We start from the raw sequence: 24,839 nt of genomic DNA on the forward strand, positions 1-24,839 counted from the left end.
CTTGCTATATATGGACACAGACTGTTTCAGTAGCTGATGAGTCATGAATGTTGTCAAACATTCTACAATCAGCAATGAGCAATCCATTTCTGACTTTATGATGGAGGGATGGTCATTGATGAAGCAGGTGCAAAAAATATTTGGACCTGGAATGTTGAATGCCTGCAGAAATGTCCTGGAACTGAATTAATTGACTTCAAAAAACACAATATTCTTCTTTTGTGCTCGGTATGACGCCAACCAATTTACACTTTTCCCAAATTCCATCGACTCCAGTTTTATTAGGGGTTCTTGATGCCGCACATGGTCAAATGCCACCTTGATGTCAAGGGCAGCCATTCTCATCTCACCTCACAAATTCAACTCGATAATCCATGTTTGAACCAAGGCAATAACAAGCTCAGTCGTTGAATGGCCTAGGCAAAACCTAAATTGAGCTGTAGCAAGCAGCTAATTTCTATGTAAGTGCCACTTGATGGCATCAGCAATGACACTTTTTAATCACTTTTATGATAATCGAGAGTAGATTGGTGAGATGGTAAGTGGTTGGATTGGATTTGTCCTGATTTTTGCTCACAAGACATACCTGAACAATTTTGCACATGAACAGGTATATGCCACCATTACAGCTGTTCTGGAATAATTCTGCTGCTGCTGATGGCTCAAGTGATCCCATGGATACCCAGATTTAATTTAATAGATTTGTTCAAAATCTACCCCATTTAGCACGGTGATGGTGCCATACAAAATGATAACAGCACAAGTTTCCTTAATATGAAGTCATATGTAGGTCAGACCAGGTAAGGACAGCAGATTTCCGTTCCTAAAAGACATAAGTGAACCAACCTCTTTTTTTGACAATGATAATAGTTAACATTACTGAGTAATCATTACTGAAACTGCATTTTTAAAAATTTCAGATTTTATTAGATGAACTTAAAATGTTCGAACTATCCATGGTGAAATTTGAACCTTTGCCCTCATAAGTCTTATCCGAGCCTCTTGATTACTGGTCTAGTGACATTTCCTCTGGTTCACTTCCTCTCCCAAGGATATAACGATCAAGGAATGCATCTTTGTAATTTCCATTCTTACTTGCCTCAGCACCCTCAGAAGCACCCCTCCCACTCTTGTGAAATTATCAGCTCTACGCTAAGTAAGCCTTTCTAATACCTCCTCTGCATTATTTATAACTCAACCACTTTCTCAATTACCTCTTCTTTCAATAGGACTTTGCTGCATCTTTAGTTGTAAAAGATGCTGCAGAAATACACATTTTCTTCCTAGTATCTTACACATTCCTGGCTTCCATCATTAGTTGTTCACTCCGGTATCCAAGCTCGAAGTTCTGGAATTCCCAAGTTAAACCACTCCAATATCATGTCCTTTAACACACGCCTCTACCTTTTTGACCAAACTTTTGATTAATTGTCTTAATATGTCATGATGCAAACTGATATCAAATTTTGTTTTAAAATGGTTCTGTGAAATGCTTCAGCGTAGTCGGCTACATAAAGAAATGCTACATAAATGTTGGTAGTGCTTATTATTGGGAAAAGTTCTCAGAACTATACATTTGATAGAAGATCTCATTTTGAAGTCAGGTGATGAACAGTACATTCTCCCTCAAATTTTTAAAAAATTTCTGCCAAAATGATTTTGCTCTAAATTTAGGACTCTCACTGTACAAACATTTCAATGAACAGATGTTTGTGAGAATTCCTATATTAGGAAGCTCACTTTAATTAGCAAGCTGACAGACCCATTCCTCAGAGATATTGGCTTTTCTAATTTCAGCAGGATCCACAATGTCTTTGAGCATATACCAGAAGTTCCTGGAAAGACAGGAATGCCTGGATTAGAAAAGAAGTAGAACCAACATACCTCCTACTCTAATAAATTTTCATCTAGTTTTTATTAACATTAAAATTATGTTAGTATTTGCTACATCTTCAAAGCCTTGAAGCATTTGAGAAGTTTTTTTTTAGGAACAGTCCTGTATTATTTTCACAGCAATTGGTGAGACCAATATCACAGAAGAGACATGCATATAAATAAGGGGTTGTGAACATTGCCTCCATCTCAATTCGTTCAAGCACAGCTAATTATAAATTTGAGTTTGAATAAAATGAAGACATTTTTAGAACACGCTGGCCATATACATTCAAATATGCTTGCTGAAACGAAGCGATTATATAGTTTATTGTCAAAAAGGGCCATGATTATTGTTAAAATCCTTCTTTCTGATTGAAAACTGATAACTGACACTGGTTGCTGTACAGTGAGTAGTTAGGAAATGACATTGAAATTCCAATTATAGTGGCTTGTGATAAAAAGGCTTAATTCACATTTATAACTATTAACATAATCAAGTACAGTTATGGAATCACACGAACACACTTATTCCACATAGCTGATATAAAAAATCTTTAACATCATCTACAATTAAAGCTAGTTCTATGACTATTAAATTAATTGATAGTAAAAATTGCAGTGTTAATGTCAATGTACAACCATGAGAAAAATGTAATAAGATGTAGATACTCACGCTCTATTTTCTTTTGTCATTTTATAACTAATAAGAGTTCTTTCTATATAATTTTCAAGAGCCTGAAACAAATATAGAAAATGTAATCAATTTTATTTTTATGATGAATAAACGTATTATGGCAGGTGGGACTAGATTGGTTAGGATATCTGGTCGGCATGGACGAGTTGGACCGAAGGGTCTGTTTCCATGTTGTATATCCCTATGACTCTATGGCAGAAGGCAGAGAGTGGGGATAAATGGGTCCTTCTTAGCATGGAAGCTGGTGACTAAAGGTCAATGTTGGGACCTCAACTTTTCACTTTATACATCGGAGGCTGAGGGTTGACCTTTTAGAGATTTATAAAATCATGAGGGCCATGGATTGAGTGAATAGACAAGGTCCTTTCCCTAGGGTGAGGGAGTTCAAAACCAGAGGGCATAGGTTTAAAGTGAGATGGGAAAGATTTAAAAAGGACCTGGGGGGTCATTTTTCACGCACAGGGTGACAGTGTTGGGTGCCAGTGGTTATCCAGTCTGCGTTTCATCTTCCAAATGTAGAGGAGACCAGATTATGAGCAGTGAATGCAATAGATAAGATTGAGTGAATTGCAGGTAAAGTACAGGGCGACCGAGAGGGAGAGGCATCACTTGATGCCTACAGTAGCCCCTGGAAGCAGTCACCTGCACTGAAAAGCAAAGTGTTGTGGGTCTGATATCAAGTAGTGCCTCCCAAGTGCCAGTGTCCAGAATGTCTCAGAGTGACTGCAGAATGTTCTCAAGGGGGAGGGTGAGCAACCAGACGTCATTATGCATGTTGTCACAAATAGCATAGGTAGAAATAGGAATGATTATAGAGAGCTAGGAGAAAAGTTAAAAACCAGGACCTCAATAGTGGAAATCTTGGATTATTTCTGGTGCCACGTGCTGGAGAGGCTAAGAACAAGTGGATAAGGCAGATGAAAGCATGGCTAAACAATTGGTGCAGGGAGCAGGGATTCACATTCTTAGATCATTGGTATCTTTCCTGGGGGCAGAGGTGACCTGTTCAAGAGGGAAGGTTGCTGCTGAACCAGAGGGGGACCAATATCCCGGTGGGCAGATTTGCCAGTGCTACAAGGGAAGGTTTAAACTACATTGGCGATGGGGGGTGGGATCCTCAATAGCAAGGATGCAAGTGCTAGGCTGGAAGGCGATATAGTTATCAGAAATAGCAAGTTTAAGAGACAGGTCAGGCTGGAACACAACAGGGAGTGAGAAATGCCTGTTGGATTAAATCATATCTATTTCAATGCAAGAGAGCTGACAGGTAAGGCTGATGAACACAGGGCATTGTTAGGTATGTGGGACTGGGATATTATAGCCATGACAGTAACATTGCTAAGGGAGGGACAGGACTGGCAGCTTAATGTACCTGGGTACAGGTGCTTCAGGCAGGACAGAGGTGGAGGAAAGAGGGGAAGGGAGTTGCACTTTTGGTTAAGGGGAGTATCACATAGAGGAAATAACTGAGGATTCATCTAGTGAGGCTTTGTGAGTGGAGTTAAGAAATATGAAGGGGGTGGTGATGTTATTAGGCTTGTACTATAGGCCTCCAAATAGTCAACGGGTATTAGAGGAACAAATACGCAATGAGATTAGAGAGATTTGCAGGAGTTGTCAGAATAGGGGATTTTAATTTTCCTAACATAGACTGGGACTGCCATAGTGTTAAGAGTTTAGATGGGGTGGAATTTGTTACGTGTTCATGAAAGTTTCCTTAAGCAGTATATAGAGGGTCGTATTTGGGAAGGGGTAAAACTTGACCTATTCTTGGGAAATAGGGCAGGAGAGATGACTGAGGTGACAGTGGGGGAGGACTTTCAGACTAGTGACCATAGTTCTGTTAATTTTAAAATAGTTACGGAGAAATATAAAACAAGTCCACAGATTCAGGTTCTAAATTGTGGCAAGCTGAATATTGATGGAATTGACTGGAGCTTGCAAGGGTTGATTGGAATAGTTTGTTTATAGGCAGTGGGACCTCTGGCAAGTGGGAGGCTTTTAAAAGTGTGATAGCTAGAGTTCAAGATCTATATGTTCCTGTGAGGGTGAAGGGCAAGGTTGGCAGAAATAGGGAACCCTGGATGACAAGAGATACTGAGGCTGTCACCAGACAAAAAGGAGGCGTGGGTCAGGTACAGGCAGCTACGATCAAGGGAATCCCTGGAGGCACATGGGGATACAGGAGTTTACTGAAGGAGGAAATCAGGAAGGTGAAAAGGGGGCACAACATAGCTTTGGCTGAGAAGATTAGGGTGAATCCAAAGAGATTAAGTATAATAAAGTAAAAAGAATATAACCAGAGAGAGAATAGGACCCCTCAAGGATCAAAGTGGACATATATGTGTGAAAACACAGGAGATGGGAGAGGTCCTCAATGAATATTTCTCCTATGTTTCCTGTGGAGGAAGACATAAAGACTTGGGAACTTGGGGAAGTTAGGGATGATATGTTGGGGACAGTCTATATGACAGTAGAGGGTGTGTTGGATGTATTAGAATGCATGAAAGTGGATAAATCTCCTATTCCTGACCATGGGTGAGGTCCTGGAAGACTGGAAGGTAGCGAATGTTGTGCTCTTATGCAAGAAAGGCTGAAAAGAGAAACCTGAAACTATCGACCAGTAAGTCTAACATCTGCGATAGGTAAGTTACTGGAGAAGATTCCGAAGGACAAGATGTACCTGCATTTGGAAAGACTGGATTTGATTAGGAGTAGTCAGCACGGCTTTGTGCAAGGGAAATCATGCCACACAAATTTGTTAGAGTTTTTTGATGAAGTAACCAGGAAGGTTGATGAGGGCAGGGCGGTAGACGTAGCCTATATGGATTTCAGTAAGTCCTTTGATAAGGTTCCACATGGTAGGCTGCTCTGGAAGATTAGATAGCATGGAATTCAAGGCAAGCTGGCAAATTAGATACATACTTGGCTTGATGGTAGGAAGCAGAAGGTAATAATGGAAGGATGCTTTTCGGACTGGAGGCCTATGACTAATGGAGTGCCTCAGGTCGGTGCAGGGCCCACTGCTGTTTATTAATCTATATCGTGATTTGGATGAGAACGTACAAGTCATGATTAGTAAGTTTGCAGATGGACAGTGGACAGTGAGGAAGGTTATCAGAAATTGCAGCAGGACCTTTGAACAGCTGGGCAAGTGGACCAAGAAGTGACAAACGGAGTTTAATGTAAGTGTGAGGTTTTGCATTGTGGAAAGTCAAATCGTGGTGAATGGTAGAGCTTTAAGATGTGTAGTGGAATAGAGGGACCTTGGTGTTCAGGTTCACAGTTCTCTGAAAGTGGAGTCACAGGTAGACAGGACAGTGAAGGCGGCTTTTGGCACACTGGCCTTCATCAGTCAGGGCAGTGAGTATAGAAGTTGGGAAATTATGTTGCAGTTTGTACAGGACGTTGGTGAGACCACATTTGGAGTATTGTGTTCAGTTTTGGTCATCTTGTTATAGAAAGGATTTTATTAAAATTGGAAAGAGTGTAGAAGAAATTTACAAGGATGTTGCCAGGACTCAGGGACTGAGTTATAGGAAGAGGTTGTTCAAGTTAGGACCATTTTCTTAAGAGCATAGGAACTGAATCTTATAGAATGTATAAGGTCATAAGAGGCACGGATAGGGCGTTATGCACTCAATCTTTTTCCCAGGGTTGCGGAATCGAGGACTAGAGGGCATCAGTTTAAAGTTAGGGGGGGAAGAATAAAAAGGAAGCAGAGGGGCAACTTTTAACACAGAGGGTGGAACACATATGGAATGAGCTGCCAGCGGAAGTGGTTGAGGTGGATACATTAACAACATTTAAATGGCATTTGGAGAAATACATGGTTAGGAAAGGTTTAGAAGGATATGGGCCAAGTGCAGGGAAATGAGGTTAGCATTAATGTTTTAGTCAGCATGGCCCAATTTGGGCCGAACGGCCTATCTCCATGCTGCAGGACTCTGTGACTCCAACTGTTTCACTTGGAAGGCATATCTGGGGCCTTTGATAGTAAGGAGGGAGGAAGTAAACGGGCAGGTGTTACATCTTCTACAATTTCAGGGAAAGGTACCATGGAAGTATGGACGGATGTCAGGAGTGAAGGAGGACTGAATCAAGGTGTCCCAAAGGGAACGGTCCCTGCGGAAGGCTGACAAGGATGGTGATGGGAGGGAAATATGTGTCTGAAAATGGCATTCCTTTGGAGGTGGCAGAAATGGCATCTAATGATCCTCTGGATTTGAATACGGATGCTGGGAGAGCAGTAAGTGAGGATGGGGGGCATTATCAATGTTTTGGGAGGGAAGAGAAAGGGTGCAGGCCAAAGTGAAGGAGAAGAGTCAGACATGGCTCAGGGCCCTGTCAACCATGATGGTGGGGAATCCTCAAATGAAAACGTTGAACATATTAGTGTTCCCATTGTCGAAACTGGCATCATCAGAAAAGATGGAACCGAGTCAAAGAAACTGGGAAAATGGGAACAGTCTTTCCAGGAAGCAGGGTACAATGATGTATAATCAAGGTAACTGTGGGAGTCAGTGGATTTGTGATGGATATCAATGGCCAGCCTATCCTCAGAAATACAAACAGAGATGCTGAGGAAGGGAAGGGAGGAATCAGAAATGAAGTAGGTAAAGGTGGAAGAGGATGGAAATTGGAAAAGTTTATCAATTTTGCTTCCAATCCAGGCTGAGAGAGGGAAGCTACACCAATGATGTCATCGATTTATCAGAGAAACAGTCATGGTGGAGCCCAAATAGGACTGGAACAAGGAATGTTCTACATACCAGTTCTGTTTTTCAGTGGCAGCAGCGACTCAAAGGGCAGGAGCTTGGACCAGGGGCCTGCTGGGAGCACCGAGTCGCTGATTTGAGCTTTTATATTTGAAGTCAGAGAGCAGAGGTTTCTGGGAAAGGAGGGACTTCTTCGTTTTATTTCCATCCAGATATAGAAGTCAGTGTTTTCTCAACCCGAGACCCTACCTTAGTAGGGCCTCCCACCCAACCACCTCCTCTCATCTTAAAGACTAGGGACACATCAGCTATGCATCTCTTCTTTTTTACTTTGTGATAAGGGGACTACCAGGGATGGCAGTGCAGGGAGAGCAATGTTCCTCCTGCATGATGTTTGAGGTGAGGGATGCCATTAGTGTCCAATCCAAGTACATCTGCAGGAAGTGCACCCAACTCTCACTCCTCCAAGACCGTGTTAGGGAACTGGAGCGGAAGCTGGATGAACTCTGGATTATTCGGGAGGCAGAGACTGTGATTGATAAGAGTTACAGGGAAGTAGTTACTCCTAGGCATGAAGAAAGCTGGGTGACTGTTTGAAGGGAGACAAAACAGTAAATGGAGGGATCCCCTGTGGTCATTCCCCTGAAAAACATGTATACCGTTTTGGATACTGTTGGGGGGGACAACTTACCAGGTGTGTGCAGTGGGGCCCAGGTCTCTGGCACAGAGCCTGTCCGTGTTGCACAGAAGGGAAGGAGGGAAAGGAGGAGAGTGTTAGTTATTGGGGACTCAATAGTTAGAGGCTCAGATAGAAGGTTTGTTGGGGATGAACGAGACTCGCGGTTGATGTGTTGCCTCCCAGGTGCCATGGTCCGTGATGTCTCGGATCTATCTTTGGGGTCCTGAAGGGAGAGGGTAACCACCCTCAAGTCGTGGTCCATGTAGGTACCAATGACATAGGTAGAAAGAGGGATAGGGATATAAGGCAGGAATTCAGAGAGCTAGGGTGGAAGCTGAGAGCCAGAACAAACAGAGTTGTTATCTCTGGTTTGTTACCCGTGCCACGTGATAACAAGGCAAGGAATAGGGAGAGCTATCAGCTGAACACGTGGCTGCAAGGATGGTGCAGGAGGGAGGGTTTCAAGTACTTGGATAATTGGGGCTCATTCTGGGGAAGGTGGGACCTGTACAAACAGGATGATCTTCACTCGAACCAGAGGTGTACTAATATCCTGGGTGGGAAATTTGCTGGTGCTATTTGGGTGGGTTTAAACTAGCTCAGCAGGGGGATGGGAATCGGAGGTGCAGTTGCAGTGCACAGGAGGATGAGAGTAGGGAGGACACGGACAGGATTTCAGGGTCACAGAAATATGCTGGCAGACAGCAAACCGGCTCGAAGTGTGTCTACTTCAACGCCAGAAGTATCCGAAATAAGGTAGGTGAGCTTGCAGCATGGATAGGTATCTGGGATTTCGATGTTGTGGCCATTTCGGAGACATGGATAGAACAGGGAGAGGAATGGATGTTGCAGGCTCCAGGGTTTAGATCTTTCACTGAGAACAGACAAGGCAGTAAAAGAGGGGAAGGTGTGGCTTTGTTAGTCAAGGATAGCATAACGGTGGTTGAAAGAACTTTTGACGAGGACCCGTTTACTGAGGTAGTGTGGGCTGAGGTTAGAAACAGGAGAGGAGAGTTCACACTGCTTGGAATTTTTTATAGGCCTCCACAGAGTTCCAGGGAAGTGGAAGAGAGGATTGGTAAAATTATTCTGGGTAGGAATGAAAGGAACAGGGTGGTCATTATGGGGGACTTTAACATCCCCAACATTGACTGGAAATGCTATAACTCTAGTACGTCGGATGGATCAGTTTTTGTCCAACGTGTACAGGAGTGTTTCCTGACACAGCATGTCGAAGAGCCGACAAGGGGGGAGGTCACACTGGATCTGGTGCTTGGTAATGAACCAGGCCAGGTGTTTGATTTAGTTGTAGGTGAGCACTTTGGAGAGAGTGACCATAATTCAGTTACATTTAGTTTAGCGATGGAAAGGGATAGGTGCATGCCACAGGTCAAGAGTTATCGATGAGGCAAGGGCAATTATAATGCGATTAGGCAAGAATTAAGATGCATAGAATGGGGTAGCAAAATGCAGCGGATGCAGACAATGGAAATGTGGAGCTGGTTTAAGGAACAGATATTGCGTGCCCTTGCGTGTCCCTGTCAGGTAGGGAGGAAGTGTAAGGTAAGGGAACCATGGTTTACTACAGAAGTTACATCTCTTGTTAAGCAGAAGAAGGAGGCTTATGTGTTGATGAGGCAAGATGGTTCAGATGAGGTGATGGAGAGTTACAGATCAGCTAGGAAGGATTTAAAGAGAGAGTTACAAAGAGCAAAGAGAGGACACGAGCAGTCTTTAGCAAATAAAATAAATGAGAACCTTAAAGCTTTCTATAGGCATGTGAGGAATAAAAGGATGACTAGGGTAGGAATAGGGCCAAAGACAGAAGTGGGATATTGAGTGTGGACCCTGTGGAGACCGGAGAGGTGCTAAACAAACATTTCTCATTGGTTTTCACTCAGGAAAAGGAGAATATTGTAGAGGAGAAAAAAAAAGAGGTACGAGATATTAGACTAGAAAGGATCGAGGTTAGTTACGAACAGGTGTTATCAATTCTAGAAGGAGTGAAAGTAGATAAGTTCCCTGTGCTGGATGGGATTTATCCGAGGATTCTCTGGGAAGCTAAGGAGGAGATAACAGAGCCTTTGAGTTGTCATTGTCTACAGGTTTAGTACCAGAGGACTGGAGGATTGCAAATGTTCTGCCCTTGTTCAAGAAGGACAGTAGAGATGACCCAGGTAATTATAGACCAGTGAGCCTTACTTCTGTTATAGGAAAGGTTTTGGAAAGGATTATAAGAAATAAGATTTATAATGATCGAGCAAGCAACAATTTGATTTCAGATAGTCAACATGGTTTCGTCAAGGTCAGGTCGTGTCTCACAAACCTCATTGAGTTTTTTGAGGTGGTGACCAAGCATGTAGATGAGGGTAGGGCAGTTGACATGGTATACATGGACTTCAGTAAAACCTTTGATAAGGTTCCACATGGTGGGCTGTTGGAGAAAATGCAGAGCCATGGAATTCAGGGTGATTTCGCAGTTTGGATTAGAAACTGGCTTTCTGAAAGAAGGCAGCGAATGGTGGTTGATGAAAAATATTCAGCCTGGAGTTCGGTTACTAGTGGTGTGCTGCAAGGATCTGTTTTGGGACTACTGCTGTTTGTCATTTTTATAAATGACTTAGACGCAGACATAGGTGGATGGATTAGTAAATTTGCAGACGACACTAAAGTCGGTGGAGTAGTGGACAGTTTGGAAGAATGTTACAGATTGCGGGGGACTTGGATAAACTGCAGAATTGAGCTGAGAGGTGGCAAATGGAGTTCAGTGCAGCTAAATGTGAGGTGATGCACTTTGGGAAGAATAACAGGTAGGCAGAGTACTGGGTCAACGGAAAGATTCTTGGTAGTGTGGATGTGCAGAGGGATCTTGGAGTCCATGTACATAGATCCCTGAAAATTGCTACCCAGGTTGAAAGTGCTGTTAAGAAGGTATACGGTGTGTTAGGTTTCATTGGTAGAGGGATTGAGCTCCGGAGCCGCAACATCATGCTGCAATTATACAAAATGTTAGTGCGGCCACACTTGGAATATTGTGTACAGTTCTGGTCGCCATATTTCAGGAAGGATGTGGAAGCACTGGAAAAGGTGCAGAGGAGATTTACCAGGATGTTGCCTGAGCTGGAAGGAAGGTCTTATGAGGAAAGGCTGAGAAACTTGGGTCTGTTCTCACTGGAAAGAAGAAGGCTAAGAGGGATTTGATAGAGACATACAAGATGATCAGAGGATTAGATAGGGTAGACAGTGAAAGTTTTTTCCTAGAATGATGTCATCAGCTTGTAGGAGGGAGCATAACTGCAAATTGAAGGGTGATAGATTTAAGACAGATGTCAGAGGCAGGTTCTTTACGCAGAGAGTGGGAAGGGCGTGGAATGCCCTACCTGCTAATGTAGTCAACTCTGCCACATTAGGGAGATTTAAACAATCCTTGGGTAAGTACTTGGATGATGATGGGATAGTGTAGGGCACGAGCTGAGAATAGTTCACAGGTTGGTGCAACATCGAGGGCCGAAGGGCCTGTTCTGCGCTGTATTGTTCTATGTTCTTCCCCACAAAGAGATGGACATAACCATGCAGGTACCCATGCCCCTTTGATCTGAAGAAAGCGAGAGGAGTTAAAGTAGAAGTTGTTCAAAGTGAATAAGAGCTCAGCCAAGCAGAAGAGGATGGTGGAGGATGGGGCGGTTCAGGATTTTTTTCCAGGAGGAAGCAAAGAACCCTGAGACCATTAAGGGATTAGATGTCCATAGTGAAGAGGAGGCAGCTGGAACACTCAAACTGGAAATTCTGAAACTTACAAAGCATCACAGGAATTGCAGTTGTAAGTAGGAAGGGACTGGACACGTGAGAAAAAATCAAGTTGAGATAGAAGAGATGGGTTCTGTGGGGCAGGAACAAGCAGAAGCAATAGGTCTGCCCAGGCAATCCTCTTTGTAGATTTTGGGAAGGAGGTAGAAGTGGTCTGAGTGGGGTTGGGCTCGAAGACAATGGTGGGTAGAGATCACCAGATGAAATGTGATCAGTGACCATCGTAAGTACAATAGCCTTTTTTCTCCACTACTCGCTCTCCAATATTCTTCTAACTTTACTCAGCACTTTGGAATTTCTGAAAGTCATTTTAAGTGTACATGCTCAGCATTGTTGAAGTGCAATTGATAATTCAATGGCAATTAGCTGTTGCCTAGGTTTGTGTTGAGATTGTTCCCTTTGGGAGCCAGGCTGAGATAACACAAACTTTCGACACAGAACATCTGTGGCCAATAGCAGGAATAGATGATCTGTTGAATTTGGGCACAAGACACAGAAGTGCATGGTACTTACTTAATTCACTACATCTGCCATTCCTTCAGGGCGATCGTCAATGTTTGCCAAGAAAATTAAACTGAACTCAGAACATTCAAGGAATCAGAAAATTATTGAGAAATACAGCAGTGAGTTAAGCAAAACTGACAACATAAGTGTACTTACTTTTATTTTGCTGCGAAGAAAGTCATTGAATTTCTGAAAGTATGCAATTTCACCCTGTTGATATATTAGAATGTTATCTACAATACAATAACTCTTAACTCTTAGCAATACAACATTGCAAATTTAACAAGAGGCATCAGAATTAAACTTTGGAGTTCTGTCAAACAAGGGTTCCTCCAATAACTTGTTATTTTTAAAAGCCTGTAGTTCATATTCTAGTATTTGGGATGCAGTTGAGAATGACTAGTTGTATTTTTTCAAAGTACACAATTAGAAATGAAACAGGGAAAGTGGGAGGGAAAGTGCTAATAGACTAATCAACCATCAAGACAAACACACAAATAAAACTGCATTGGGAGCAGAGATGAAATTTGCCTTATGCCCACACAACATATTTGCAGAGTATGCAATTTACTGAACTTGTATCATTATAATAATGAATTTAAGAACAAAAGAGAAGTACAGCACAGAAAAAGGCCTTTCGAGCCTTCAAGCCTGTGCCAATCATCAGGTGCTAACTGAAAAAACTGCCCTTATTTGGTCCAAGTCCCTCAATTCCACCCCCCCATTCTTGTAACCATCTAGGTGCCTTTTAAATGTCACCAACATATCTGCTTCCACTATCTCTTCTGGTAGTGCACTCCAGATTCCTACCACTGTGTTAAAAACTTCCCTCGCAGGTCTCCCTTAAACTATCCACCCTATCTATGCCTCTCATAATTTTGTAGACCTCTCTCAGGTCTCCTCTCAGCCACCGTCTTTCCGGTGAAAACAATCCCAGTCTTTTTAAACTTTCCTCATAGCCAATGCCATCGAGACCAGGCAACATCCTGGTGAACCTCTCTGCACTCTCTCCAAAGCTTCCATGTCCTTATGGTAGTGTGGTGACCAAAACTGCACACAATACTCCAAATGTGGCCTAACAAGGGTTTTATATAGCTGTAATGTGGTTTGTACTCTCTGCTCTGGCCAATGAAGGCAAGCATGCCTTCTTAAACACCTTAGCCACCTATGTTGCCACTTTTAAGGAACTGTGGACCTGCATGTTAATGTTTCTAAGGGTTCTGTTATTTACAGTTTAATTCAACCTAAATTTGATCCTCCAAAATGCATCACCTCACATTTGTCTGGATTAAACTCCATCTACCATTTCTGTGCCCAAGTTGCCAATCTATCCTGTTGTATCCTTTCACAATCATCGGCACTATTAGCAAGTCCACCAATCTTCGTGTCATCTGCAAACTTACTAATCAGACCACCCACCTTTTCCCCAGATCATTTATATATACTACAAATATCAGAGCACCGAAGGCTGGCCCCTGTGGAACACCATCAATTACCGGTCTCCATTCTGAAAAAGATCCATCCACTGTTACCCTCTGTTTTCTATGACCAAGCCAGTTTTGTATCCATTTAGCCAGCCCATCCAGAATCCCATGTGATCTTAGTTTTTGTACCAATCTGCCATGTGGGACTAAAGCCCATATAAACTACATTCAAAACCCTTCCCTCATCAATTACATTTGTTACCTCTTCAAAACATTCAATCACATTCATGAGACATGACCTTCCTCATACAAAACCATGTTGCCTGTCACTGACTAATTGATTTTCTTCCAAATGCGCATGTAGCTTGTCCCTCAGTATCTTCTCCAAGAACTTCCTCATCACAGACGTCAGGCTCACCGGCCTGTAATTTCCTAAATTATCCTGCTTCCTTTCTTCAGGGAATAACACTGGCTAATCTCCAGTCCTCTGGAACCTCGCCTCTAGTCAAGGGGATGTGAAAATATCCGTGAATGCCCCAGCTCTTTCTTCCCTTGCCTCTCGCAGTAAACTGGGGTAGATCCTATCTGGCCCACAGGACTTGTCTACCTTAATGCAATTTAGGATACACAAAACTTCGTCTTTCAATATATTGACATCGTCTAGAGGATTCACACACTCATCCCTGGTCTCAGCATCAGTCATGTCCTTCTCCTTGGAGAATACTGATAGAATGTACTCATTAAGGATCTCTCCCATTTCCTGCAGCTCCGCACGTAACTTCCCTCCTTGGTCCTTGAGTGGACCTACACTTTCCCTTCCTACCCTCTTTCTTCTAACATGTGCGAATCCTGCCATTACTATTCTTCCATTTTGCAGGGACATGCATGTCCTGCACTTTAATCGACTGGTCTTTAAAAGCCTCCCACATGCCAGACGTAGATTTGCCCTCAAATAATTGCTCCCAATGCACATTCCCCAGTTCCTGTCCAATGTGGATGCAATTGGCCCTTGCCCAATTAAGCAGCCTCATCTGAGGGCCACTTTTGTCCTTGTCCATTAGTACTCGAATCCTATGGAGTTATGGTTACCATACCCAACATGCTCTCCTACTGATCGATCACCTGTCCTATCTTATTCCCTAATACCAAGTCTTGTTTGGCTTCCTTTCTGGTTGAATTGTCAACATACTGTCTCAAAAAGCTTTCTTAGACCCATCTAATAAATTACTCTCCATCCAAGCCCCTGGCTCTAAGGGAGTCCCAATCGTGAGCAAATGAGCACTTTGGAAAAAAAAAAGAGTACAAGCATGGACTATTTTCTAAATGGTGAGAAAATTCCTAAAGCCACAGGACAAAGGGATCTGGGAGTGCTAGTCCAGGACTCTCTAAAGGTTGACTTACAGGTTGAGCCCTTGATTAAGAAAGCAAATGTAACGTTGTCATTAATCTCAAGAGGGTTGGAATATAAATGCAGCGATGTGCTTCTGAGACTTCTAGTCAGGCCCCATTTGGAATACTGTGTCCAATTTTGGGCTCCATCCCTCAGGAAGGACATACTGGCACTGCAGCACAAGGATGATCCCTGGAAAGGTAGACCTAACATACGATGAACGGCTGAGGATCCTGGGATTGTATTCATTAGAGTTTAGAGGTTGAGGGGAGATCTAATAGAAACTTACAAGAAAATGCATGGCTTAGAAAGGTTGGATGCTGGGAAGTTGTTTCCGTTCAACGGGGAGACTAGGACCTGTGGGCACAGCCTTAGAATTAGAGGGGGTCAATTTAGAACAGAAATGAGGAGACATTTCTTCAGCCAGAGAGTGGTGGGACTGTGGAATTAATTGCCATGGAGCACAGTAGAGGCCAGGATGTTAAACATCTTCAAGGCAGAGATTGAGAAATTCTTGATCTTGCAAGAAATTAAGGGCTACAAGGATAGTGCGGGTAAGTGGAGTTGAAATGCTCATCAGTCATGATTAAATAGCAGAGTGGACTCGACGGGCTGAATGGCCTTACTTTCACTCCTACGTCTTATGGTCTTAATAAGAGGTAAGTTGAAGTCACCTACCACAACTACCTTGCTTTTTTCACACATTTCCAGTATCTGACTATATATCTGCTCCTCTGTCTCCAGTGGGCTGTTGGGAGGTCTATAGCAAACTCCCAAACTTTCACCCTTCCTATTCTTGAGCTCCACCCACAATGCCTCACTACTAGATCCCTCTGATATGTCCTCCCTCAACACAGGTTTGCCAAAGTCTGTGCTGCATTCCTTCATCTTTCTAGTTAGGTGGTTGAGAAAAAAATATTAGCCTCATAGTTAATAAGAATAAATTTGGCTTTCTGCTCATGATCTTTTATTGATGGCACTTCTCGGAGAGGAAATGTTTTCAAGCATTGAGCAGGAATCAGCTGTGATACTTCTATTGACCTTAGACTCTTCTAACAAATACAGTTCAGATTCACACAGATTTAACAAAGGTCTAATGCCAGAAATCTTTGTGAAATTAGTGGCTCTGCATTCATAGCTGAGAAGCTTGGGTGATCAATTCTTGTTGTGAATTCAGATTGAAACCTATTTGTCATTCTAGAAAAGGGACTGAAGGAATTTCTCAATGTTGCACTTTCTATGAAAATTGCAGAGAAATTTGCACGTGTTCAGTAATTCATCTATGAGTATCAGCCCGCTGGACCAGAAGACCATGTTAACAGTCCAATCTGATCTTTGTTCACTTAATGGACTAGAACCAATTCGCTAACTTTTTTTTTCAGAAAGCCGAATGCTGCAGAGAAATCTGTTCTTCTTAAAGTATTTATAGGATGTAGGTAAGCAGGTATGTTAATTTTGGGTTATTTAGAGGGATAGACATTTATACTTCCATATTACAGAGTATAATTGATTGCCAGTCTTGTATTTCATTAAATAAAATCTGTTGTAAGATAAACCAATAATTTTAAGTTTGTTAAAGAAACTTGGCTAATAGATATTTTTACTTAAAACCTGAGTTAAATATTTAAATTGTCACCTCTGCATCTGGGAATATGATTTTATTTTTATGTCACGCCCTTGGAATACTGGCAGTATTGTGTCTAGAGTCAGGAGTGTGGTGCTGGAAAAGGAATGCACGTCAGGCAGCATCCGAGGAAGAGTTTTTGCCCGAAACATCGATTTTCCTGCTCCTTGGATGCTGCCTGACCTGCTGTGCTTTTCCAGCACCACACTCTTGACTCTAATCCCCAGCATCTGTAGTACTCATTTTCACCTAGTACTGTGTCTAGTTCTGGTCTCCCTGTCATAGGAAGGATATTATTAAGCTGGAGAGGGTTCAGAAGAGATTTACCAGAATGTTACCAGGAATGGAGGGTTTAGGTTATAAGGAGAGGCTGGACAGACTGTCATTTTTTTCACTGGAGTGTAGGAGATTGAGGGATGACCTTATAAAGGTATATAAAAATAATGAAGGATATAAATAAGGTGAACACCAGGAGTCTTTCCTCTAGGGTGAGGGATTTCAAGGGTGTAGGCACATATTTTAAAGTGACAGGAGGAAGACTTAAATGGACTTGGGCAGTGTTTTTTTCCAGAGAGTGGCTTTGTGTGGACTGAACTTCCAGATGAAGTGTTGGATGTGGGTACAATTACAACATTTAAAAGACAATTAGATAAGTACATGAATAAGAAATGGGCCAAGTGTAGACAGATGGACCAGTTTAGTTTGGGATTGTGGTCGGCATGGACTGGTTGGCTCGAAGGATCTGCTTCAATAATTCTATTAGAGCAGCAGCACACTGTTTCAACATCAATCATAACAGCCAATCAAGTACTTTTAAAGTACAGTCATTGTTTTAATTCAAGAAATCCAGCAACCAAATGAGCGCACAGCATCTTCCCACATATTGGAACACAATAACATCCAGATCATATTCTTGAGGGATAAACATTAGCCAGAATACAAAAGATAATTCTCCTGCTCTTCTTCAAAATAATTAGAGACAAACAAAGGATCCTGAAGAAGGGTTACACCTGAAACGTTGACTTCTCTACTCCCTGATGCTGCCTGGCTTGCTGTGTTCTTCCAGCCTCTTGCCTGTCTATTTCTCCTTCAAAATAATGCCATGGGATTTTTTTTTTTACATTTACCTGAGAGGGGAGACAGGGCCTCAATTTAAAATCTTATTCAAAAGATAGCACCTCAGCATTGCAGTGTACCCCCAGTACTGGACTGGTAGTTCAGCCTAGACTATTGCACTCAAGTCCTGAACTGGAACTTGGAATGCACAACCTTTTGACTCAGAGGAGATTACTATCAATTGGACCTTGTCTGACATACATAAGAAAAAAATGAGAGAGAAAGATATTGTGTAAATTAAATTTTAAAACTATTGTTTTGTGAAAATTAATTATATTTGCAACCATTACACTGAAAGAACACAGTTAAAATTTTTAGAAAATCAAGAAATTAAGAAAAGTCCACCTATCTCTTTCATTAAAATAAACTTATGATGGCATGTTTTCTTTTTTGGACACTTGTTAATTAGTTCTAAAAACACTGGAGATAGAAAAAAAGGCTTTTTGAAAAAGTAATCTCATCCTGATAGTCATTGATTACAGAGATTTGCAGGATTGTTCTTAACAACATAGAGATTGGCAATTCACCCCAACATGTCTGTTCTATATAAAGTTCCACCACCTGAGTTCATTTCACCAAAACATTTTGCCCATCACCTAATTATCCATTTTCCTCTTAAATCCATCTGTGAAAACCATATTAATATCTGCGTGTGTGTTAGACCTTTTTGTCAACCTCAAAGACGATTTCCTGAATTCCTAACCGAAATCATTAAAGGCAATCTTGTATTTATGGCTCTTGGCTTTGCACTCCCCCACAGATGGCATCATCTTCTCCACATCTATTCTGTCAAACTCACCCATAATTTTGAAGATTTTCCATCAGGTCACCCCTCAGTTCTCTCTTTGCTAAAGAAAAGAACCTCAAGCTGATCAGTCTCTCCTGATCATTATCTCAACACAGTTTTTGTGATGAATCCTCTATGAATACATCAAAGTATTCATAGATGGCAACCTTACAACAACTAAAAAAACATAGCAATCATATGTACCAGAGTATCCTTGAAAGAACTCTGCAGACCATCAGTGATTATAGAGGGTACCATAGAATGCTTCAGCTCATTCTCCAGCTCTTGAATCATTGCTGTTGTTTTAAAAATATGGTCTCTCAGTGACAACATCTGTTCCATGCCAAGCGGCAGCTGTTTTCTAGTTTTCATGTCCTTCAAATCAGACTGCTCTTCTACAATTTAAAAGAAATAAACAGAGACTTGCATTTATAAAGCACCTTTCACAATCTTGGGACATCCTGAAATACTTTTTAGGAAATAAATTTTAGGAAATACAGGGAAACACAGTAGCCACTTTTCGCATATTGAGGTCCCAAAATAACAATGGATAACTGTCAGATTCAATTACTTATCAGTCGTTGGATAAATATTAACTAGTAAACCAGGAAAAATGTTCCCATTTTTCTTCAAAATTATGTCATGGAGTCTATGGCCTCACATTAATGTCTCCTTCAATAAACAGAACAGTATTGTTACTTTGGTCACTTTCCTCATTAGGACAGCTTTTCAGATAAACAAAACCAAGCACCTACCTTAGGTTAAATTAATATCTATAATTTTGAATATAAATGACTCAAATGGACATAAAAAAACTATTTCCTCTGATGGGAGAATATAGAACAAAGGTACATAATCTTAAAATTAGAGTCAGGTCAATCAGGGTTGAAATCTAGAATTGTTTTTTCCACATAAAGGATAATAGAAATCTGGTCCACACCCCTGTGAATGCTGGGTCAAATTCCATTTTCAAGAATAAGATTGATAGATTTTTATTAGGGAAGGGAAACTAATCAGCTAAGTTGGGTAAATGGAGTTTAGGTACAGATGATCTGCGATCTATTAGAAGGGGCTGAAGAGTCGGAATTATCTCTTAGTTGCGCAGTGACTGCAAACACAAGTATTTCCTACAGTATTAGCACAGACTTTACATGGAACTGTATATCGAGTGTGATGAAAGGTGTATTATTTTTGGAACTTGGATTTTAAAATGTCTTCAGCTAATTACTTAGCAGACCCTTTGGAGTTAATAGATAAGAGATTTATACAGTTGCGTTAATGCAGGCAGAGTAAACATATTAGTCTACTTTGGAGCAAAAGAATCAACCTTTTTCTGGTCAGTATTCATTGCTGAAGAAAACTACACTTTGTGTGAAAAAAATTACCACTCTGGTCCTTTTTAAATCTTGCCCCTCTCACCTTAAACCCAGTTTTGGACTCCTACATATAAGGGAAACAAACTTGGCTATTCACCCCTTACGAGTTTATAAACTTTTATAAAGTCACCCCTCAGTCTCTGATACTCCAAAGCCTGTTCTTTCAATCAGTGAGATCACGGCTGATTCACACCCAACATTTAGATGCCCATGTCACCATCACGTACCCACCAACGATGCTAGCCTCTCTCATTCTCTTCTCTCAGGTTTCACAAACATTTAGCCATTCAGTTAGGACAGGCTTTTGCAACATACTCATGTCATTTTTTCCTCTCTCAAAGCATATGGTTGTCCACAACATTCACAACGATGTATGTCCCTACTTTATCCCTCCTCTTTATCTCTCCACCTCACCCTCATCCTGACATGAAGTACAATCTGCAGATGGTGTGATCATGAGCTTCTTACTTTTCATCCCATTCACCTCCATTCATGCAACACCCCAATGTCTGATTTTGTATTTTCAGGTACTCCAGAGCTACTGCCTGATCAGTCACTGCAGCCTCCTGAACAGTGAGATATATGCTACATTACTGTCAAAGAAATACTGTCACTTGATCAGAGATTCACAGATGCCAGTTCAGATACTGGCACTGTGTACACCTTTGACAGAATATAGTATCCTGATCTAGTCATGGTGAGGTATGAGATATGGGGTATGACTGAGCTGTAGCCAGGTTAGAGGGGTAGGACAACTTGTTTACTTTGCCATAGGATGAGGTCACAGTTGAGTTCTGCTACAGGGACTCAAAATTCAATGAGGTTACCTACAGGAGAATACTGTTGAAAATGTGTTGCTGGAAAAGCGCAGGAGGTCAGGCAATATCCAAGGAACAGGAGAATCGACGTTTCGGGCATAAGCCCTTCTTCAGGAATGAGGAAAGTGTTCCCAGCAGGCTAAGATAAAAGGTAGGGAGGAGGGACTTGAGGGAGGGGCATTGGAAATGCGATAGGTGGAAGGAGGTCAAGGTGAGGGTGATAAGCCGGAGTGGGGGCGGAGAGGTCAGGAAGAAGATTGCAGGTTAGGAAGGCGGTGCTGAGTTCGAGGGATTTGACTGAGACCCTCATCTTGGCCTCCTTCCACCTATCGCATTTCCAATGCCCCTCCCTCAAGTCCCTCCTCCCTACCTTTTATCTTAGCCTGCTGGGCACACTTTCCTCATTCCTGAAGAAGGGCTTATGCCCGAAACGTCGATTCTCCTGTTCCTTGGATGCTGCCTGACCTGCTGCGCTTTTCCAGCAACACATTTTCAGCTCTGATCTCCAGCCTCTGCAGTCCTCACTTTCTCCTACAGGAGAATGTTGCAGTGCATTTTCAATGAGATTGAGAGTGTGATGCTGGAAAAGCACAGCAGGTCAGGCAGCATCCGAGGAGCAGGAAAATTGATGTTTTGGGCAAAAGTCTTTCATCAGGATTCCTAATGAAGGACTTTTGCCCAAATGTCAATTTTCCTGCTCCTCGAACGCTGTCTGACTTGCTGTGCTTTTCCAGCACCACACTCTCAACTCTAATCTCCAGCATCTGCCGTACTCACTTTTGCCTACTCACAATGAGATGTTTGGTACATAGCTAAGGACTGCTCAGCAGACTTGTCAATTTCAAAGAGCTCGGAGGAATCTGGCTTAAACAATGACACATTGATCACAAACAGCTAGGGGTCCATACTTTCCATTGTGAAAGTGATGGCCAGGTCCAGGACAGCCGTTGTGCAACCTGCCATGATTTAGCATCTGAGCATTGTTTTCACTGTTTCACTGCAGCAGAGACAGAAACTACCCAACATTTATTGCCCTGCTGGATGCAGGACTCAACACTGAAATGAGGCAAGTTGTCACAACAGTGTAGCAATCTGTCTTCTAATACATTACTAGGATTGGCTCCATGGAGTGCAATACTGGTGTTCTACAATGGGATGACAGCACTCATGCTCTCAATGCTGACAATCTGCCAGGGTCCTTGTTGAATCTCAGTGAGCCAGTCCAGACTGCTGCCACTATACTGAAGTGGTACAATCCTAAATTGGGGCCTCAAGGTTCAAAGCTGCTCAACCTCTCCTGATAAGAAAATCCCTCCATACTGGGGATCAGCTTAGTGTACCTGCTCTCGATTGCTTCCAATGCCAATATATCTTTCCTTAGATAAGTGGGCAAAACGTGTTCACAACTATTGTGGTGTGGTCTAAATGGTGTCAGGTATTGTTTCTGCAATACTTCATCTTTTTTTATTTAATTCCCTTTGAAATAAAGGCCAACATTCTGTTGTCTTCCCTAAGATCTGAAATTAGATGCCTGTGATTTATGCTTGAGGACCTTCTATTTTTCTCTATATTGCAGCCTTCTGCAGTCTTTCTTCATTTAACTAATATTCAGCTCTTCTAAACTTCCTGGGAAAAGGAATATCCTCACATTTCCACATTATATCCATATCTTCTTGATTGTAGCAAAACGCACAGCAAAGACAGCATTTATAATAAAAAATGCACATCATTATGAAATTTAACAAAAGAAAATCAATGTTTAAGGCCATGCAGCAACTTGTGCTTACTCTAAATAAACAGCTGACTAAAATTACAAGGGAGAAACTGCAGTAAGCAACGAGTGGTAGCACAAAGTTCTCATACCCACTACATCTGTATTTCATTTTGACACCTTTGTTGAGGGGGCTTGCCAATCCTTCTAAAATTGGTAATGCTAAAGCAAAAAGCTTAACTTACCTTGCTGTTCAGATAAGTGCTCTGGTTTGGAAAGTTCAGCCTCAAGTTCATTTCTGAGCCTAAACAAGAAACATGTTGACCATGTTATAAACATGCATCAGGACTATTTAGAATTGGGTAGCTGCATGAGATGTGATTCTGCCCTTTTACAAACATACTTTGCTCTCTATCATATGCCCTCCCAACCACTTCCAGAGCAAGGGACACTCAGTCTTCCATCAACCCAAATGACCTTAGCTGATTATTGGTGACTATAAACGTATTGTTAACTTTCTGCTGGTGTAGCATTAGCTGCTGTGAACCAGTGATACCACTTGACTCCAGTTTCAATCTAATAGATAGCAGCCCATGAAATCCCATGAATGTCATTTTGTCTTTCCTTGGATGTAGGCATCGCTAGCTAGTCCAAAATTTATTGCTGTCTTTCTTGAACAGCTGCATTCCATGTGGTGTAGGACACCCATTGTGCTGATAGAAAGTAAGTCCCTTGACAATGAAGTTGTAGTGGCATTGTTCCAAGTCAGGAAGGCATGTGGCGAGTACTTGCAGATGGTGGTGTTCTCGTATAGCTGCTATCTTTGTTCTTCCAGTTGGTAAAGGGTATGGATTTAAAAAATGCTGTCCATATTTCTGGGTGGGTTGCTGCCATGCATCTTCCATACATTGGCAGGGAAGGGAGAGATTGTTGAAGATGGTGGAAGTGGTGCCAGTTATGTGGAGTTGCTTTGTCCCGAATGGTATCGAGTCTTTTGAATGTTGTTAGAGATGCATCCATCCAGGTAAGTGGAGAATATTCTGTCATACACTTTACTTGTGTCTTGTAGATGATGGATAGACATTAGGAAAACAGGAGATGAGTATCTTTCTGCAGAATTTCTGGCCTCTAACCTGCTGTCATAACCACAGTATTTACCTGGCTGGTCTAGTTCAGTTTCTGGCTAATAGTATACACCATGATGTTTAAAGTAGTGTATTCAATTATGGTAACATCACTGAATATCAATAGGGAGATGCTTAGATTCTCCCTTGTTGGTGATGATCACTGCCTGTCACTTGTCTGATGTGAATGTTTTTTGCTGCTTATCAGGCCAATGTTGTCCAGGTCTTGCTGCATATGGACGTGGGCTCTTTCAGTATCTGAGGAATCATGAATGGTGCTGAATATTGTGCAACCATCAGCGAAGATTCACACGTCTGACCTTTTGATGGAGGAAAGGTCATTAATGTAGCAGCTCATTAATGTAGAGATGTTTGGGTCTCAGACATGACACTGAGGAAACAATCAGCTCTTGTGGTGCAATGTGGAGGCCTGGGTTCAAGTCCCACCTGCTTCAGAAGTGTGTAACAATATTTCTGAACAAGTCAATTAGAAAATATCCATTCTGAGGCAACTCCGACATCCCAATAATAAAATACACTATTTTTGTTCTCTGGATTGTTTTAACTGGTTAGTTTAAAGGGTGTATCTGTTAGTGACAATATGTGACACAAATAGAAATGTTGGATACATAGAAAATGTGAGTATGTGACATACATGCAACTGTCCATGAGCAGTGAAGGCAGCTAGATGGCAGGGGTTACTGTACAAAAAAACAGCTAACCAGAGCCCAATAAAGTAACTCTGGCTGCAGAGATGTTTCTGCAAGGAACGAGATGGGATTGTTGGGGAGGATGGGATGAGAGGGATGGATGAGATGATGAAATTGATTATCTACAGCAAACTGGAGGGTACAATTATTTAATACAACTTATTATTCAAAGTTTGTGCTAAAAATTAAGATTCACTAGATTTGAATGCTAACATTTTTCCAGGTGAATTAAAATAATATATTGGCATTGATTCCATAGAGACGAAGAGTGATGCTGGAAAAGCACAGCCGGTCAGGCAGCATCCAAGGTGCAGCAGAATTGATGTTTCGGGCAAAAGTCCTTCATCAGGAATCGATTCCACAGACAAAAGATGATGATAAGAGTCTATACTCTTCAGAGTTTCTACACAGTTAGATTTTAACAGGCATGCACTGTACTGAATTAAACTCGAGGATGGAGCAATTTTAATGCTTTTTAAAAA

At 41.8% G+C, this 24,839-nt stretch overlaps 1 protein-coding gene across 2 annotated transcripts in view; it reads right to left on the minus strand.

Annotated features, from left to right (window-relative positions):
• Positions 1–946: 946 nt before the first annotated feature.
• Positions 947–24,839, minus strand: part of LOC122552982 (uncharacterized protein C6orf118-like) — a 61,608-nt gene continuing 37,715 nt past the window's right edge. For both annotated transcript variants that reach the window (XM_043696333.1, XM_043696334.1), the window contains exons 6-10: positions 22,769–22,827; positions 18,823–19,013; positions 12,434–12,487; positions 2,549–2,610; positions 947–1,835 (exon numbers count right to left, since the gene is read on the minus strand). In XM_043696333.1, the coding sequence (XP_043552268.1) occupies positions 1,742–1,835; positions 2,549–2,610; positions 12,434–12,487; positions 18,823–19,013; positions 22,769–22,827 (460 nt within the window). In that variant the 3' untranslated portion in view covers positions 947–1,741. The remainder of the gene's footprint in view (positions 1,836–2,548; positions 2,611–12,433; positions 12,488–18,822; positions 19,014–22,768; positions 22,828–24,839) is intronic.

This window comes from Chiloscyllium plagiosum, chromosome 9, assembly GCF_004010195.1.
Source record: "Chiloscyllium plagiosum isolate BGI_BamShark_2017 chromosome 9, ASM401019v2, whole genome shotgun sequence".
In the NCBI taxonomy this organism is placed as follows: Eukaryota; Metazoa; Chordata; class Chondrichthyes; order Orectolobiformes; family Hemiscylliidae; genus Chiloscyllium; species Chiloscyllium plagiosum.